This window comes from Papio anubis, chromosome 20, assembly GCF_008728515.1.
Source record: "Papio anubis isolate 15944 chromosome 20, Panubis1.0, whole genome shotgun sequence".
Classification (NCBI taxonomy): domain Eukaryota; kingdom Metazoa; phylum Chordata; class Mammalia; order Primates; family Cercopithecidae; genus Papio; species Papio anubis.
This window is the reverse complement of record NC_044995.1, coordinates 5,524,087-5,540,686: the sequence shown is the minus strand read 5'-3', so window position 1 is coordinate 5,540,686 and position 16,600 is coordinate 5,524,087. Positions and strand designations below refer to the sequence as shown.

Below are 16,600 nucleotides of genomic sequence, written 5' to 3'. Positions count from 1 at the left end.
GCATGAGGTCAGAAGAGAGAGACCATCCTGGCTAACACGGTGAAATCCCATCTCTACTTAAAAAAATACAAAAAATTAGTTGGATGTAGTGGTGGGTACCTGTAGTCCTAGCTCCTCAGGAGGCTGAGGCAGGAGAATAACTTGAACCTGGGAGGCAGAGGTAGCAGTGAGCCAAGATCGCGCCACTGTGTTCCAGCCTGGGTGACAGAGTGAGACTCCGTCTCAAAAAAGAAAAAGTTATTAACAAAGGAGACTGGAGTGAGATCTGCTTATATTTGTTTCCTTGGTGAGCTGTGACTTCTTTCTGACAGTCCCTGAAATCTGTAAGTCCCTTGAAGCCAGTGTGGTTCAAGACAGGATGCAGTTATAAGTGTGGTTCTAGAGCCCACCTTCTCGGCTTCCAGTCCCAGCCCTGCACTTTCCACCTGGGTGATCTTAGGCAAATGAATCCACCTCTCTGTAGAACGGGGATGGCCTAGTGCCAGCCCAAAGAGTTTTTAAGAGAATTTAATATGGGTTATTGTTGTAACATGAGATGGGGGAAGAGGGGGGCCTCGAACAAGAGCCCAGCAACTTCTACATGGGGAAATACAGGATGATGCAGATGTTTCCCAGAGCAGCCACTTAGCTGCATCGTCACAGAATTCGAGCCCATTCAAGACCTTCTAGTCCTAGAGAAAGCAGAGTTACATTTCTGGTTCAGATACACAGAGGGTTGGGAGCAGTTTTTAAATATCCTTGTCTATCTACAGAGTTCACTCGAATTCTGTTTGAAGGTCTGCTATCCAAATGTGTCTGACCTTCAAATGTGGGTTCAGGGAGGGTATATTTGGGGCAAAAGAAAAGAAAAAGGAGGCTGGGCACAGTGGCCTGCATCTGTAGTCCCAGCTACTCAGGAGGCTGAGGTGGGTGGATCACTTGAGCCTGGAAGGTTGAGGCTGCAGTGAGCTGATATCACACCAAGGCACTGCAGCCTGGGGAACGAAGTGAGACCCTGTCAAAAAAAAAAAAAAAAAAAAAAAAAAAAAAAAGGAGAGAAAGAAAGAAAAGAAAAGAAAAAGGAAGTGTGTATTATCAGAGCAATTTGAATCAATGCTCCTAAGTTGTAAAAATAAACAAACAAATGTGGGTTTATTAGGCCTTTAAGATCTGAACGAAATTCATTGAATATTCTTAAGTATTCTGGGTAGAGGATTTTTGTTTGTTTGTTTGTTTGTTTGTTTTCCCACTGCTTGTAGCAGCAATAGAAAGGATGCTTAATTCAGTCAACAAACACATTAATTATTGATTCATGATCTGTGTGTGCAGAGTGCCCTTCTGGGTGATGGGATCCCCTGCTGGACAGAACAGGCAAAGACTGTGCAACCCCATAGTCTGGGGACATAGGAGTGGGGGCGGGGCAGTAAACAAAATAATTGCAACCATCCTAAAAAAAAAAAAAAAGCTACCACAATGGGATGGTTGGAGAAGGTCTCTCATGTAACAGACAAGATGGGCAGAGTAATGGAAGTGGAGAGGAAGCAGCTGCCCAGGGCAAGAGTGAGCCAGGCAGGGGGAGCGGCCAGTTCAAAGGCCCTGAGGTGGGACAGTGCTGGAGGAGAGGGAACAAAAGGGATGAGGGGAACCTTTTTCTCCCCTTGTTTCTTCTCTCTTTCATCTCCCTCTCTTCATCTCTCTCTCTCTGTGTCCCCTGTCCCTTCCATCTCTCTCCCCTGGATGCTCACCCTCTTTTTGTCTCTCTCTCACTGTCTCCCCATCTTTCACTCTGCTATGACTGGCCATAACCTGAAAGGCAGTATAGAATAGTGGTGAAGAGCTCAGACTTTGGTGCCATATAACCGGGCTCTGCCACTTCCTGTGTGTCCTTAGGCAAGTTATTTAACCTCTCTGTGCTGATAATAATAGTAACCTGCATCAGGGCTGTCGTGGGGATTAAATTGAGATGCAATCATGTAAAGCACTTAGAACAATGCCTGGCACACGTGAGCATCAGTGAGCGGTGACGATTATTATTATTATCACTTAATGTCTCTTTTTCTTTCATCTCTCTTAACTGTCGCCCTCTCCCTGTCCTCTCATCTTTCTCTCCCTTCATTTCTTTCCTCGACGGCCATCTTACCCTTTGCTCCCTCCATTTCTTCCCGTCTCTCTCCTCCATTTCTCCCCCTACCCTTATGTCTCTCCTCCTCTCTCCCTATATCTTGACCTTTGCCTCTTTCTCACCCCTGCCCTTGCCCCCTAAATCCCTGTCCTCCCCCACTGCCCCCTTGTCACATTCCAGACTCTCCGACGACTCCCAGTCCTCGCTCCTCTCCAAGCCTGTCAGCAGCCTGTTTCAGAACTGGCCCAAACCACCTCTGCCACCGCTCCCCACCGGAACAGGGGTCTCCCCTACAGCCGCTGCGGCCCCAGGGGCCACCTCACCCTCGGCCTCCTCCTCCTCCACGTCCACCCGCCACCTCCAGGGCGTGGAGTTCGAGATGCGGCCCCCTCTGCTCCGCCGGGCCCCCAGCCCCTCGCTGCTGCCCGCCTCGGAGCACAAGGTCAGCCCTGCGCCCAGGCCCTCCTCCCTGCCCATCCTGCCTTCTGGACCCCTCTACCCAGGCCTCTTTGACATCCGTGGCTCCCCAACTGGAGGGGCAGGAGGCTCAGCTGACCCCTTCGCCCCAGTCTTTGTGCCGCCACACCCGGGGATATCCGGAGGGCTCGGGGGAGCCTTGTCAGGGGCCTCACGCTCCCTCTCACCGACCCGCCTGCTCTCGCTGCCCCCGGACAAGCCGTTTGGCGCTAAACCTCTGGGGTTCTGGACCAAGTTCGACGTGGCTGATTGGCTAGAGTGGCTGGGTTTGGGGGAGCACCGAGCCCAGTTCCTGGACCATGAGATCGATGGCTCCCACCTGCCCGCCTTGACCAAGGAGGACTATGTAGATCTAGGTGTGACCAGGGTGGGCCACCGCATGAACATCGACCGGGCTCTCAAATTCTTCCTGGAGAGGTGATGGCTGGCCTGGACGGACCAGCCCCGTCCACAGAACTCTTGAGCCTGCTGGCCTCTTGACCTCTGACCCCTGACTGTCATTCTCTCCCCTGGGCCAGGGACTCTGTTCAAACTGCGCCCTGCCCTCGTCTCCCAAGGCCAGAGGTCACTAGGTGGCCCAATCCAGGCCGGACATTTGCACCTCACTGAAGGGGGGCAGCTGACACAAGACTGTGTGTGTGTGAAGCAGGGAGCGGAGGGGGGATAGGAGAAATTACGGAGGGGGATTGAGAAGGAGGGAAGGGCCTATTCTGGGGGGAGGGGACAGACAGAGCCATAGAGGGTCAGCCCTGAGCCTGATTGGATGGGGACTGTCCCCCAGGCCGCAGGGGAAGGGGGTGCCCTCAGATTCCACCACCTGCCGCCCCTCTAACCACCCTTCCCACTCTCTCCAGGCCCCTCAGCTCTTCCCCCTTCCCCTCTCCCCAGCACACACAGCTGCCCCCCTCAGCCTCTTGCACGCTCCGTTGCACGCCTGCTCACCTCTCTCCCCTCCCCTCCCTGGGCTGCAATTTTGCACAAATTTGCCCTCTCGCTGTCTTGCACATTCTGCCTTTGCTTCCGGCTGGCGAGGCCCGCTCAAACACACTCTGTTCCTCGCACACGCTGCATTTCCTTTCTCATGCTCCATGCCTCCTGCTCTGATTCTCGCTGCTTACACACTTTTCCCCTACCAGGGCCCTCCTTTACACACTCCATTTCACATCTCCTCCTCCCCGCTCGCTCTGGACCCTTGTTGCAGACACACTTGGGACACATTTTCCCTCCCCCACTCACAGACTCCATGCACATCATTCATTCTCTGGAGTGCCCTGCTCTTTGCTCAGCCCTTGCACACTTGCTATCTTATGCATCCTTCCTGACACACTCTTACCTCCATTTTCTTACGTTGAAGCACTTTCCCTTCTTATTCTTAAAAACCCCAGATTCTTCCACTCCCCACCTCTCCCCTCTCACCGTGACACTCCTAGCCCTCCACCCCTCCCCCCTCTTCCCTCTTGCCCCTTTTGCACCGTCACTTTTGGTCACACCTTTTGCACACTTGCCTCCCAGGAACTGTGTTTCTCTCACAAATGCTCATTCTCTTCTTCTTTGCCAGGCTCCCACTCCCTTGCCCCTTTCTGTTTGAAATCTTTGCCCCTCTGCATTTTTGATTCTTTTGTGAACCCTCTCGCACACTTGCTTTTGCACATGCGCCCCCGGCCCCCGCATTTTCAGTGCTCTCTGGAAGCCTTGTTTCTCCCCCTTTAATAATGTTCTTGCACTCCATGACGTGGCTGCACACCGCATCTTGTCTTTTCTACCTGAATGAGAGCTCTACCACTTCTTTCCTCTTGCAAACTCATCTCATTCCATGCGCTCTTGGGCTGTAACATTTCTTTTCCTGACACCCTTATTTGTTTTTTCCTGTTGACAAGCAGCTCTTGCGGCCATTCTCATTCGGATTCTCTTACCTCCTTAAGCTCTTTCTCTTCCTGGTGAGAGAAGACCCTATGCACACTGGCTTCCGGCTCACCATGCTTCCACACTCAAGCCTGTCCCTGCCTCCAGCCCTCACCCTCCCTCTTCTCTTTCCTGTCCTTCCTGGGCCATCTGTCCATCCCTTTTGCACGAAGATGCCCCTCTCCTAACCTGCCCACTCCAAGAAGCTCCCTCTCCCTCCAGCATGGCTGCTCCTTCCCGCACGCTTCCTCTCTCCCCTTTTTCCCCGGGGCTTGGGAATTTTAAGCCACCCCTCCCCCTGAGAAGCCCCCTCCCCTGCTGTGGGTAAAGCGGGGAGGGCATTGCCCTCAGGTCCCCCCCCATGTTCAGCTGCCAAAGAAGGGAGCTCCCCCTCCTTCCCCAAGCCCATTCCCCCTCTGCTGCCCCCTACCCCCGAGAGGGGGGGGCGCTCCGTCCATGAGGGGAGGGGGCTTGCAGCCCCCTCCCCTCACCATGTCAGGGATCTGCGGGGAACCTCGTGGGAGGGTCGTGGGAGGGGGGAGGGGTGTTGAGGAGAGGGGCAGAGGACGCGCTGGACCCCTACCCGCCCCCTCCCCCTTGTCGGATGCCCCCAGTCCGCAGGGGGCCTGCGCGGCGCCCGTCTATCAAGGGCTTGTTCATTCTGGATGGGTGCCGCGGGGTTGGGGAGGGCGTAGGGGGTGGGGAGGGGGGAGGAGAGGTCGGGGTGGGAAGTGGGGAGGGACCGAATGCGGGGACAGCGCGGGATGGAGAGGAGAGAAAAAGCAAAAAGAGGAACAATAACAAAAGAAGAAAATATAAAAAACAGAAAAAAAAAACACAAAACCCCTAGAACACACAAAAAAAATCCAGAAAAAAAACCTGAAATAAAAGCCCGAGAATTGTCTTCCAAGGGGGGTGGGAGGGGAAAAGGAGGGGGGCGGATGAGGACGTCTGATTCTGAGACAGGGCTCGGCACGCGTTGAAAGCCCCGGTGCCCAGGTCTTCCCTTCCGCGGGCCTCAGTTCATCTCTCAAGGGATTGGGACCCAGGAGTCCACGTACAGGGACTGGAGGAAGATTAGGGAGGCGGGATTATAACAAGGGGGTTCATTCCTACCCCCCATCACCTCCCTTCCCCTGACTCCCGACCAAGATTTTGCAGAGAGAAATGGCTTTTGTACCAGGTCATTCTTTATAATTAAACTCACAGTATCCACCCCCTCGAGCCGGCCCCGCCTCCTTCCTGGGAGGGCAACGCCCCCTATCCTCCTGGGCTCCGGGTGGGTGGCCCCAGCCTGCGGGGCGGTGCGCAAGTGCAGCCGGGGCCGGCCCGGGCGTCAGGCCTCCTCGTTCGGCTCCGCCCCCAGGGCCTCGAGCATGCGCCGCCGGACCAGGGAGCGGCGCAGGTGCAGGCGGTAGTCACCCAGCAGGAGATCGTCGTGGCGCACGAGCTGGTGCGCGAGCCCGCGGGGACTGAGGCCGGAACGCAGCAAGCGCGAGCGCGTCTGGAAGTCCGTGACCGCGATGAGCCACCTGCAAGGGGGGTGGGAACGGAAAAGGAACTCGTAGGTGGTTTCAGCCCCGGCTTTGATCGTCGAAGAGTACCTGCCTGGTCCCTGGAGTCGTTCACAGCCCCTGGTCCAGCAGACAGTCGCTCCGTCCCTAAACTCCCCTCCAGCCCTGCCCTCTCGCCTGGGTCGATCTAGGCTCCTTACGCTCTTGTAGCCTGGTTCTGCGTCCTAATAACTGTCTGCCGAGACTCCATCTCAAACCGCTCCAAGGCCCGACCCTCAACTGGCGAATGCAAGCTCCGCTGTACCCTAGGCACTCCAGGCCTGTCCCCACCCTATCACCCCTGGCCCCACCTCTACCATGTGCTCAGTCCTTTCCACCCCCTCACAGCTGCCTTTCCAGGCTCAGACCCCTATCCCGGTCACTACTGGGTCACTCAAACTCGGGCCTCTACTCACTCCAGATCCCTCCTTCTCTCTGATCTCACCGGACCCTGCCTCCAGCCGCGCTCACTCTTGGCCCCGCCCCTCGGTGGCTCTGCACCAATCTCGCTCTTATCTAGTCGCTCCTGGCCCCGCCCTACCACGCTTTCACTCCACCGTCGCCCCTCCTCCCAACGGCTTTACACCAACTACGCTCTTATCTAGTGGCTCTGGGGCCTGCCCTTCAGCGCCCTTACACCAACCACGCTCTTATCTAGTCGCTCCGGGCCCCGCCCCCCACGCTTTCGCTCTTGGCCACGCCCCTCAGCGCCCTAAAACCAACCACGCTCTTACCCAGTCGCTCCAGGCCGCGTCCCCGCCGCTTACTCACCGGTTCCGGCGGCCAGCAGTCCCACAGATGACATTCATGTTCTCAAAGCGGATGCTGCTCACGCGCCCGCTCTCCATGGCCCCCGGTAACTGGGCCTCCAGCGCTTGCAGTACCTCCAGGTGGGTAAAATCCTCCTCGGGCTGCGGGTGTCGGAGAGAGAACCTCAGTCCGTGACCTCCTGGTTCATTTTGGGTTCAGAAGTCACCACCCTAAACCCCACCTGCAGAACCTGCCACAGAGTTCCAGGTGGCATTTGAGGGGCAGGGATCCCAGGGTACTGTCGCTATTGTCAAAGGAGACGACAGATTATCTCAGATGGGAAAGCATCTACTGTCACTCCAGGTCATTCTCCAAAAAAATCAATTCTCACCAAGCCGATTTGCCCAAAAGTCAATGAACAGTTGGCTGAATGAGTCACCAACTTAGCCAACTTTACGAATCTACCAGAAACTTTCCCAGCAATTTGCAATGGATCCGACTGAAAACTCTTGAAGATTTCTGCCAGGATTTAAATTGCACGCCTTTCCTTTTATATTCGTATTAGCATTTTAAGAATGTTCAGTAGTCAAAAGATAACAGTCATAGGGGGTTTTGATGTCTTGTCAATCTATTTAACATTCAGAAACATGTACTGATCACTAAACACATTTACAACATGTGATTAGCATGTCAAGGGTGATAACAGTTGTCATAGCACATAAAATTGCTGAGGAACTAAAATGAAATGAAAATTTTCATGATTTCACTGAAAAATAATGTCACTTCCAGAAAGGCATTCCTTGACTGGGGTGAGAGGGGAGGCTGGAAGGTCCCTTGCTCAAAGCCACAAAGAAGTGGAGTGATAGGGTGGAGACTGATCCCTAAAAGGAGGACGGCAATCCCTGTATGCAGGGTGGAGAGTCACACGGATTAGCTGAGAGGGTACCTTGGAGGCCTGTGCCTGGCACACAGTAAGCAGCCATTGACATTAGTTCTTCTCATTCAATTATTGAGTGCCTGGGACCCTAATATATACCTCTTCTGATTGAAGGCAGGGATGACCAGTTTGCTGAATCTGTCAAAAACACGAGCCCCTTCTTCCTTCCTTCATTCCTTTCCTTCCTTCCTCCCTCCCTCCCTCCCTCCCTCCCTTTCTCTCTCTCTCTCTCTCTCTCTCTCTCTCTCTCTCTCTCTTTCTTTCTTTTTTGACAGAGTCTCACTCTGTTGCCCAGGCTGGAGTGCAGTGGCACGATCTCAGCTCACTGCAACCTCCACCTCCCGGGTTCAAGTGATTCTCCTGCCTCAGCCTCCCCAGTAGCTGGGATTACAGGTGCATGCCACCACACCTGCCTCATGTTTGTATTTTTAATAGAGACTGGGTTTCACCATGTTGGCCAGGCTAGTCTCAAACTCCTGACGTCAGGTGATCCACCCACTTCGGCCTCCCAAAATGTTGGAATTACAGGCGTGAGCCAGCGCGCCTGACACACATTGGCTTTTTCTTGAGTTTTTGTTATATTTGTAAACTTTACAGAATTTCATAGTACGTGGATTAGTAGGACTCCTTTTGTCCTCCCTCCCTGCCCCCCTCAGCCTCCCCTTTCTTTGCGCTTTGGTCTTCCCTCTGACGTGAGCCGTAGATTTCATGAGTGACTCTTTGACAAATTCACAATCAATTTTCAGCAAACTGTCCTGGTGCCAAGCCCACAGCTCTTAAGCCACAGAGCCTGAATTTAAACTCTGGCTGCACTGCTTCTCAGCCTGTGCCCTTCCCACCACCCCACCAAAACTGCCGAAAATAAGGGCCCAGATCCACTCACCAAGGTCTCCATGCAGAGGCAGAGGGGCTGGGCAGCTGGTGGTGTGGGGAACTTCCGGATGCACGGGAGTTCTCGGTCTAGTGCCTCGTACTCTGCAATGACCTGCCGCAGGTACTGCTTCCTAGGGAGAGAGCGAGCAGGCAGGGACCTCTGAGGTCAGGATTCGCTGCCATCACATTTGGAGAAGCGGAGGACAGAGGTCATGGGGGCCAGGGACAACTCACGAGGATTTGATAGGCCTGCTCAGGCTCCGAGCCTGCATCTCCTCTGGGGTCTCCAGGTCCATAAGGAGGGCTCCTGAGGACAGAGAACCCAGTGTCAGCTGCCCTGAGCCCTCCTCAGCCATGATTCTGCTTAAATGGCCATCACCAATTGCCTGCCCATGCCACACCCAGAATAGCTTGTATGCCAGATACTGAGCTACTGTCTCTTAGCTCCAAACTCTCTTAGCTCCACACTGGCTCTGTGATGCCTGGGTTGAGACTCTACTAACCACATTTCTCCTTCAACAGCTGGGTTCCTATTAGGCTCTGCCTAAAGGGGCGCCAGAGGGAGGCTGCAAGGCAGGAGGAAGCAGGAGGAACTTGCTCCTTTTTGCTTCCCCTTCTGGTCACCCCAGACGTCCTTCTTCACTGTGGCAGCATCACTTCAGTAACAACACTTGAAACCAGTTTTCAGGGATTTTTTTGTTTTTTGGTTTTGCTTTTGTTTTTGAAACAGAGTCTTGTTCTGTTGCCCAGGCTGGAGTGTAGTGGTGTGATCTCGGCTCGCTGTAAGCTCCGCCTCCTGGGTTCATGCCATTCTTCTGCCTCAGCCTCCTGGGTCGCTGGGACTACAGGTGCCCACCACCACACCTGGCTAACTTTTGCATTTTTAGTAGAGACGGGATTTCACTGTGTTAGCCAGGATGGTCTCGATCTCATGACCTCGTGATCCGCCCGCCTCGGCCTCCCAAAGTGCTGGGATTCCAGGCGTGAGCCACCGTGTCCAGCCCAGTTTTCAGTTTTTCCAGCACTCTCAATCAGTCTCCTGATTGGAACTTGACTGATAACAGTTCTCAAATATTGACCCTTTTTGACCACCCCACCATCAGTTAACTGGTCTCTCTCTTATGGCCAAGTGCTGGTTGTTCCATGCACTCCATTTTCCCCTTCCCCTACAATCCTACAGTTTTACCCAGCACATGGCTTCCCAGCTGGAGACAACAGTTCCCAGACTCCCTTGCAGCTAACTGTGGCCATGTGACCAAGCTCTCACCAATGAAGTGTTAGCTGGAGTGAGAGATATAACTTTGGAGTCATTTGCTTTAAAGATTACTGCTTTTCTTGGACTCTTTGCCCTTTCTCTTGGACTGGAATGTGGATTAGCAATAACCCTTCTTCCACCATGTTTGGATATGGCAAGCAACAATATGGGAGGAACTCTTATCTCTAAATCTTCTCACTAAGCCAAGATGTCCCACCAATCCTGCCTTCCATTACACAGAGACAAGTACACTTCTGGTTCTTGACCAGCTGAGGCAGGTAACATAGCAACACCCTAGCTCTACAAAAAAAAATTTTTTTAATTATCTGGGCATGATGTTGTGTGCCTGTAGTCCCAGCTACTGAGGAGGCTAGAGTGGGAGGATTGCTTGAAGCCAGGAGTTAGAGGTTGCAGTGAGCCATGATTGTACCACTGCACTTCAGCCTGGGTGACAGATAAAGAGAGAAAGAGAGACAGAAAGAGAGAAGGAAGGAAGGGAGGGAGGGAGGGAGCCGGGTGTGATGGCTCATGCCTGTAATCCCAGCACTTTGGGAGGCTGAGGTGGGCAGATCATGAGGTCAGGAGTTCGAGACCAACTTGGCCAATATGGTGAAACCCCATCTATACTAAAAATACCAAAATTAGCCAGGTGTGTTGGTGTGTGCCTGTAGTCCTAGCTACTCGGGAGGCTGAGGCAGAAGAATCGCTTGAACCCAGGAGGCAGAGGTTGCAGTGAGCCGAGATTGTACCACTGCACTCCAGCCTGGGCGACAGAGCGAGACTCCATCTCAAAAACAGAGAGAGAGAGAGAGAAAAGAGAGAGAGGGAGTGAGGGAAGAAGGAGAAAGAGAGGAAGCGAGGAAGGGAGAAAAGAAAAGGAATACACTTCTGTCTTCTTTATGATGTTGTGTTTTGGGGTGTCTTTGTTATAGCTGCTGAAAGAGAGGAAAGCAGACCCTGCCAGCCAGGCTCTGGTGCTCTCCTGCCAAACATAAAACATTTCCCAACATCAAGCAAGGCCACTCTGTGACTGCGATGGACTGAGACAAAGCAAGACCACTCCTGAATCATGTCTCAACACAACAAAGCATGAACATTGTCCAAACCACAAAAATAACCAAAATCCTCCCCCCCCGCCAGCTCAGAGCTGACAGCTGCTTTTTCATTAACCCCAGCATTGGCTCCATGTACCCCTCCTGGTTCCCGGTGAGATGAAAATTCCCAGTCACAAGCTTGCCCGTGCTTTCCATCAGCCTCCCATCCTGAGCAAAGCACCACTCCCATGAACCCTCCCCAGTCACCTGACACAGCCCGGCTCTTGCAATAAGTCCTTGCTAACACCCTTCTATTGAGACAACCCGTGTGTGTGTGTGTGTGTGTGTGTGTGTGTGTGTGCTGTCTCTCTCATTACAATAAGCACGTTCAACTGGGTTTAACTATAGTCAGTGGTGTGTTGGTACATGTTTTACAACAGGCTGTCTCGCACACTGTCACACACACATACGGTAGACACGTACTCCAGGGCCCACCCCCAGACCTACTGGATTCAAATCTAGATTTTCACAGGATCCCCTTCCAGAAACACCTACCCTCATTATTTTCTTCCAGCCAAACCGGCCTCCCTCCATCCCTCAAACGCAGCCATCTCCTCCTCAAGTCTGTCCACGTAACAATATAACTATGTGCTTACTGTCCCTTTTATATGCCAAACACTTTTAAAAATATTTTCCACTGTGGCTGGGCGTGGTGGCTCACGCCTGTAATCCCAGCACTTTGGGAGGCCAAAGTGGGCAGATTATCTGAACTCAGGAGTTCGAGACAAGCCTGGCCAATGTGGTGAGATCCCGTCTCTACTAAAAATACAAAAAATTAGGCAGGCATGGTAGCGCTCACCTGTAGTCCCAGCTACTCTGGAGGCTGAGGCAGGAGAATTGCTTGAACCCAGGAGGCAGAGGTTGCAGTGAGCCAGGATCATGCCACTGCACTGCATCCTGGGTGACAACGCAAGACTCTGCTGCCAAAATAAAATAAAATAGAATGGAATAGAATAAAATACTTTCCATTGCATCCTCACAACAACCTTCTGAGGTAGTGTTGTTTAACACATGATGAAACAAGCACAGAGAGGTTAAGTGACTTGCCTAAGGTCACACAGCACAAAATGACAGAATAAAGATAAAAATGTAAGCATCTGGATCCAGATCTCAATCTCCCCAGGTGGCTTCCTCTCACCTCACTCACATCTAGTCTCCAAACTCCTCTCCCTCTCCAGTTACCCCAGCAAGGTAGAATTTTGAAATGTATATCTGGCCCTATGGCCCTCTTCCTCAAAACCCTCCCAGGACCTTTCATTGTCTTTGGGATGAATAAAGTCCAAAGTCCTTCCAGTGACCATAAGACCACACGTGATCAGACCCTGCTAATGTCTTAAGCCTGATCAAGCACAATCGTCCTTTTCACCGCTGTAGTCCAGAAATGCTGTTTTTCTGCGACTTGGACTCTGTCTGACCCCTCCTGCTGCAGGATCTTGGCTAGTGCTGTAACTGCATGGACCTCTCTTCCCCCTCATTTGACTCATCAAGTCTCCCCTGAGGGTCCGCTGATGCCATTCCTCATAGCACAGTATGTTTTCACTCACAGTGGTTGCAATTTGACCTTTATTTCTATGATTCCCTAATTACACTCTGTCTTACCCTACGTCTTCTGAGCAACGTGAGGGCAGGGACTTGTCTTTGTGCCCCCAGCATCTAGCAAAGTGCCAGACTTATATTTGTCCTTAGTATTTATGGAATAAAGCCTGAAATGTGTGCACTTTGTTTGGGCCCTAATTTAAACAAGCCAACTATAAAGAGTACAATTTTGAGATAATGAGGGAAATTTAAATATGTACTAGGTATGAGATGATATTCAAAAATAATTACAGGCCGGGCATGGTGGTTCACACCTATAATCCTGGCACTTTGGGAGGCTGAGGCAGGAGGATCGCTTGAGCCCAGGATTTCGAGGCTGCAGTGAGCTATGATGGTGTCAATTCATGCCAGCCTGGGTTGCCAAGTGAGTCCCTGTCTCAAAAAAATAAATTAATTTTTTAAAAGTCCTGTGAAAGTGTTAAATGAGTCAAAAAGTAACTCCAGCAACATCAAAGATACATGTGAAAAAATCTGAATACAATAGTTTCTCATGAAATATGACATTAGAAATAAGAACTATTTCTAGTTATAACAGTGATTTTAATATATTCATTTAAATGTATATGTGTAATTAAATTAACAAAAGCACAAACTTAAAAATAAGTACTTATTGAATAATTGAGTAAATGCAACAATTCCAAGCTTTTTTTTCCCCCTTTGGTGACAGAGTCTCGCTCTGTTGCCCAAGCTGTGGGGCCATGGTGCAATCATAGCTCACTGCAGCCAGGGTACGCCTGGGCTTAAGGGATCTTCCTGTCTCAGCCTCCCAAGTAGCTGGTTAAATTTTTTAAACAGGCATCTCAGAGGGCCCCTGCATGCCTTGGAGGATGCTGGGGACCAAGAGATGAATGAGACACACCTCTGCCCTTTCAGAACTCTCAGGTAAAGGGCAATGTGTGTCTCAATGAAAGTGTTACGAGGTGGAGGGAAAGCCCAGTCTGGGGGCAGTCAGGGAAGGCTCCCTAGAGGAGGTGTTGTCCACAGTGAGACCTAAAGAATAAGAAGGCATTTACCAAATAAAGAGATGACAGACAGAAGGGTGTTTCACATGAAGGGCCTAGCATGGGTCAAGGTTTTTGAGCAAAAGAGAAGAGAGTCACCTGCAAGAACTTCCCAGAATTCCCTTGAGCCCCAAGACTAAAGAGTGCTTATTGCCATTGGAGGCTATGAGTGATCTGTGAGATGGCGCGGTTCACGTCCCCTCTCCCAGCATGAGAACAAGCCAGGCCATTTCATCCATTCGGCACTACAGGCAAAATGCTTAGGGCCCAGGGGCTTTCTAATGGCCTGTGCTGAAGTTCGCAACCTGATCAACTAAAAAAATGTCATTGGTTCCACAATGCTGCAAACAAAACAGCAAAATCGAAATGAACAAACGTTGATCAACAGAACTAGCCAACTGGTCGACTCAACTCCACTTGACTTTTCTGGAGCTACATATAAATTACTTGTCACGTGGGTGCCTCAGTCTAGTCTAGAGATGGTGCAGCGTGGGGTCTAAAAAAGAAAGATGTCTTCAAAAGCACTAAAAGAGACCTAAAGGCAGAGAAACGACATCTGCATGGCCATCAGGGCATTTGTTCTGCCTCGAAGGCTGAGGTGGAAGGATTGCTTGAGCCCAGGAGCTCAAGGCTGCGGTGAGTTTTGTTTTTGGGGGTGTGTGTGTGTGTTTGTTTGTTTGTTTGTTTGTTTGTTTGTTTTGAGACAGAGTATCCCTCCATCACCCAGGCTGGAGTGCAGTGGCACAACCTTGGCTCGCTGCAGCCTCTGCCTCCTGGGTTCAAGCGATTCTCCTGCCTCAGCCTCCCTAGTAGCTGGGATTACAGGCGCCCACCCCCACACCTAGCTAATTTTTATATTTTTAGAGATGGTGTTTCACCATGTTGGCCAGGCTGGCCTCAAACTCCTGACCTCAGGTGATCCACTCACCTTGGCCTCCAAAGTGCTGGGATTATAGACGTGAGCCACCACACCCAGTCCTGAGTTTGGTTTTCTATTACCTGCAGTTACATGCATCCTCACTGAGATACTGCTCCATAAATGTTGAATGAGTGTAAATGCACGAGCTGTGCTACAGCACAGAATGCTAGCAGGAAGTGCTGGCCTAGGAGCCTGAAGTTGTCAGCAGGGGTCAGACCACACAGGGCCTCAAAAGCCAAGCTGGCGCTTTGGGACTCTGTCCTAGAGGTGACAGGAAGCTAGGAAGTGTTATGAGCAAGGGACGGCCAGGGTCACTGCTGGAATTCAGAGAGACCCCTCTGGAGACATGGAAGGATAGGCAGGAGGAGAGAAACTGGAGACCAGGGAGGAAGTGAGGAGAGGGTTCACATGGAAGAGGATGAGACCTGGGACAGGGCTGCGGGGACAGAGAGGAAGGAATGGGGAAGGGAGAGTCAGAGGGCAGGAAGATGGGGCCTGATGGGCTGTGGGAGGGAATTATGGGAGGTGGAAGGATGGCACCAGTGACTGGATTGGCAGTGGGGCCATTTGAAAATGGAAACCAGGAAGGAGGAGAGCAGCTCTGGGGGAAGATGCTGAGCTCAGGGTGGGAGACATGACAGTGAGGGTACCTAGGAGAAGAATGGCCTCAGAGGTGTTGCTTAGGTCCCAGCAGAGGCTCATGGGAAATGTAGTTCTGAGTCCAGGGCATTGGCCAAGGAACTGCAGAGGCTCGTGGGAAATATCGTTTGAGGTCCAAGGGGGCCGCTCTCCAGGAATCTGGTGAATGTTAGGGGTGGCTTTCACTTTGGAGCGCCAGTGACTCGCTGAAGGCCACACTGTGAGCCAGGGCTACTACACACTGCCTGGATGCAGGAAGTCCACCCCTTCCCCAAAGACACAGCTCGGTACCTGCCTCCCTGTGCATGGTGAGGCTGCCGATGGTGGAGGAGCACATGGGCTCCACCTCTGGCTGCATCCTGGGAAGGTGGGTGAGGGATGTCTCAGGAAGGTGGCAAGAGAGGCTCTGACTGGGCCACCCGCCCCAGCTCCTTCTCCCCACCGCTGCCTCCTCTACCTCCTCTTTGAAGCCCCGGGGCAGAATTACGGAGGAACTGGAAGGCTGAGACCACGCAGAGATCTGGGTTCCCCTGACCTCAGGGACTCCCTGTGTGCCCCAATCCCTTCTTTCCCATTTCCCTGTTTTCCCTCCTATCTCTCTCTGTCTCCTAGAGTCCCTTTCCCCACCCCTCTCTCTCCACCTCCCTTCCTCATTCTCTCCCCATCTCTCTGCCCCCCTGCCTCCTCCCCTCTGTCCCCACGTCTCCACCACTCTTTTGCTTGATTTCTCTGCCCTCCTCCTTCCTCCTCTCCTGGGCTCCATCTCTTCAGTCTCCTCCATCAGTTTCCCTGGTACCTCCCCAGGCCCCCGTCCCTCCTTGTCTTCATGGTTTTCTGCCTCTCCCTAACCCCGTCACCCTCTCTCTGTCTTCCCACCTCATCCCAGTCCCCTTGCCCCATATCTCTCCTCTTCTAGCTGCCTCCACTGCCCCCTTGAACCCCCCTCCCCTCTGTCATCCCCTTTCTGTTCCCACTTGCCCTCTGCTCATCCCTGCCCAAGCCAGGAACTGGTTAGAAACAGACGAGATTCCAACAGAAACTGGGTTCTCTAGGGGGGAGGGGATGGTGGGCAGGGGGCCTGGTTGCCATGGTGCCTCCAGAGGGGGAGGGGCGGGGGCCTGGACTCCTGGGTCTGAGGGAGGAGGGCCTGGGACCTGGACACCTACATCGGAGGGAGGAGGACCTGGGGCCTGGACTTCTGGGTCTGAAGGAGGAGGACCTGGGGCCTGGACTCCTGGGTCTGAAGGAGGAGGGCCTGCGGCCTGGACACCTGGGGCTGGGGGAGGAGGGTCTGGGGCCTGGACACCTGGGACTGGGGGAGGAGGGGCTGGTGCCTGGACTCCTGGGTCTGAGGGAGGAGGGGCTGGGGGCCTAGACTCCTGGGTCTGAGGGAGGAGGGACTGGGACCTGGGCTCCTGGGTCTGAGGGAGGAGGGACTGGGACCTGGGCTCCTGGGTCTGATGGAGGAGGGCCTGGGATCTGGACACCTGGGTCTGAGGGAGG

The 16,600-nt window shown here is 52.7% G+C and overlaps 2 protein-coding genes across 5 annotated transcripts in view; one reads left to right on the top strand and one right to left on the bottom strand.

Moving 5' to 3' along the window:
- Positions 1-5,702, top strand: part of SHANK1 (SH3 and multiple ankyrin repeat domains 1) — a 56,290-nt gene extending 50,588 nt beyond the window's left edge. For both annotated transcript variants that reach the window (XM_031659211.1, XM_009195065.4), the window contains one exon: positions 2,282-5,702. In XM_031659211.1, coding sequence (XP_031515071.1) covers positions 2,282-2,999 — 718 coding nt within the window. In that variant the 3' untranslated portion in view covers positions 3,000-5,702. The remainder of the gene's footprint in view (positions 1-2,281) is intronic.
- C20H19orf81 (chromosome 20 C19orf81 homolog) lies at positions 5,653-16,117 on the bottom strand. 3 transcript variants are annotated; one of them, XM_003915966.4, is made up of 6 exons: positions 16,076-16,117; positions 15,389-15,456; positions 8,828-8,900; positions 8,604-8,724; positions 6,805-6,944; positions 5,653-6,012 (listed from the first exon to the last, which is right to left on the bottom strand). In XM_003915966.4, the coding sequence occupies exons 1-6, from the start codon at positions 16,084-16,086 to the stop codon at positions 5,817-5,819; spliced, it is 609 nt and encodes a 202-aa protein (XP_003916015.2). In that variant the 5' UTR covers positions 16,087-16,117; the 3' UTR covers positions 5,653-5,816. The 3 variants fall into 3 exon arrangements, with proteins under 3 accessions (XP_003916015.2, XP_017808115.1, XP_009193330.1); XM_017952626.3 differs by lacking the exon at positions 16,076-16,117 and adding an exon at positions 15,555-15,741; XM_009195066.3 differs by lacking the exon at positions 16,076-16,117 and having other exon boundaries at positions 15,393-15,741.
- Between the last annotated feature and the right edge of the window lie 483 nt (positions 16,118-16,600).

Bases quoted from the DNA above. Each gene is read 5' to 3' on its own strand.
- C20H19orf81 (XM_003915966.4), bottom strand. The intron at 8,901-15,388 runs GTACCGAGCTGT...CTCTGTCCTCAG, and splicing joins CACCATGCACAGGGAGGCAG to GAGCCCTCCTTATGGACCTG. The intron at 8,725-8,827 runs GTGAGTTGTCCC...CTCTCTCCCTAG, and splicing joins AGCAGGCCTATCAAATCCTC to GAAGCAGTACCTGCGGCAGG.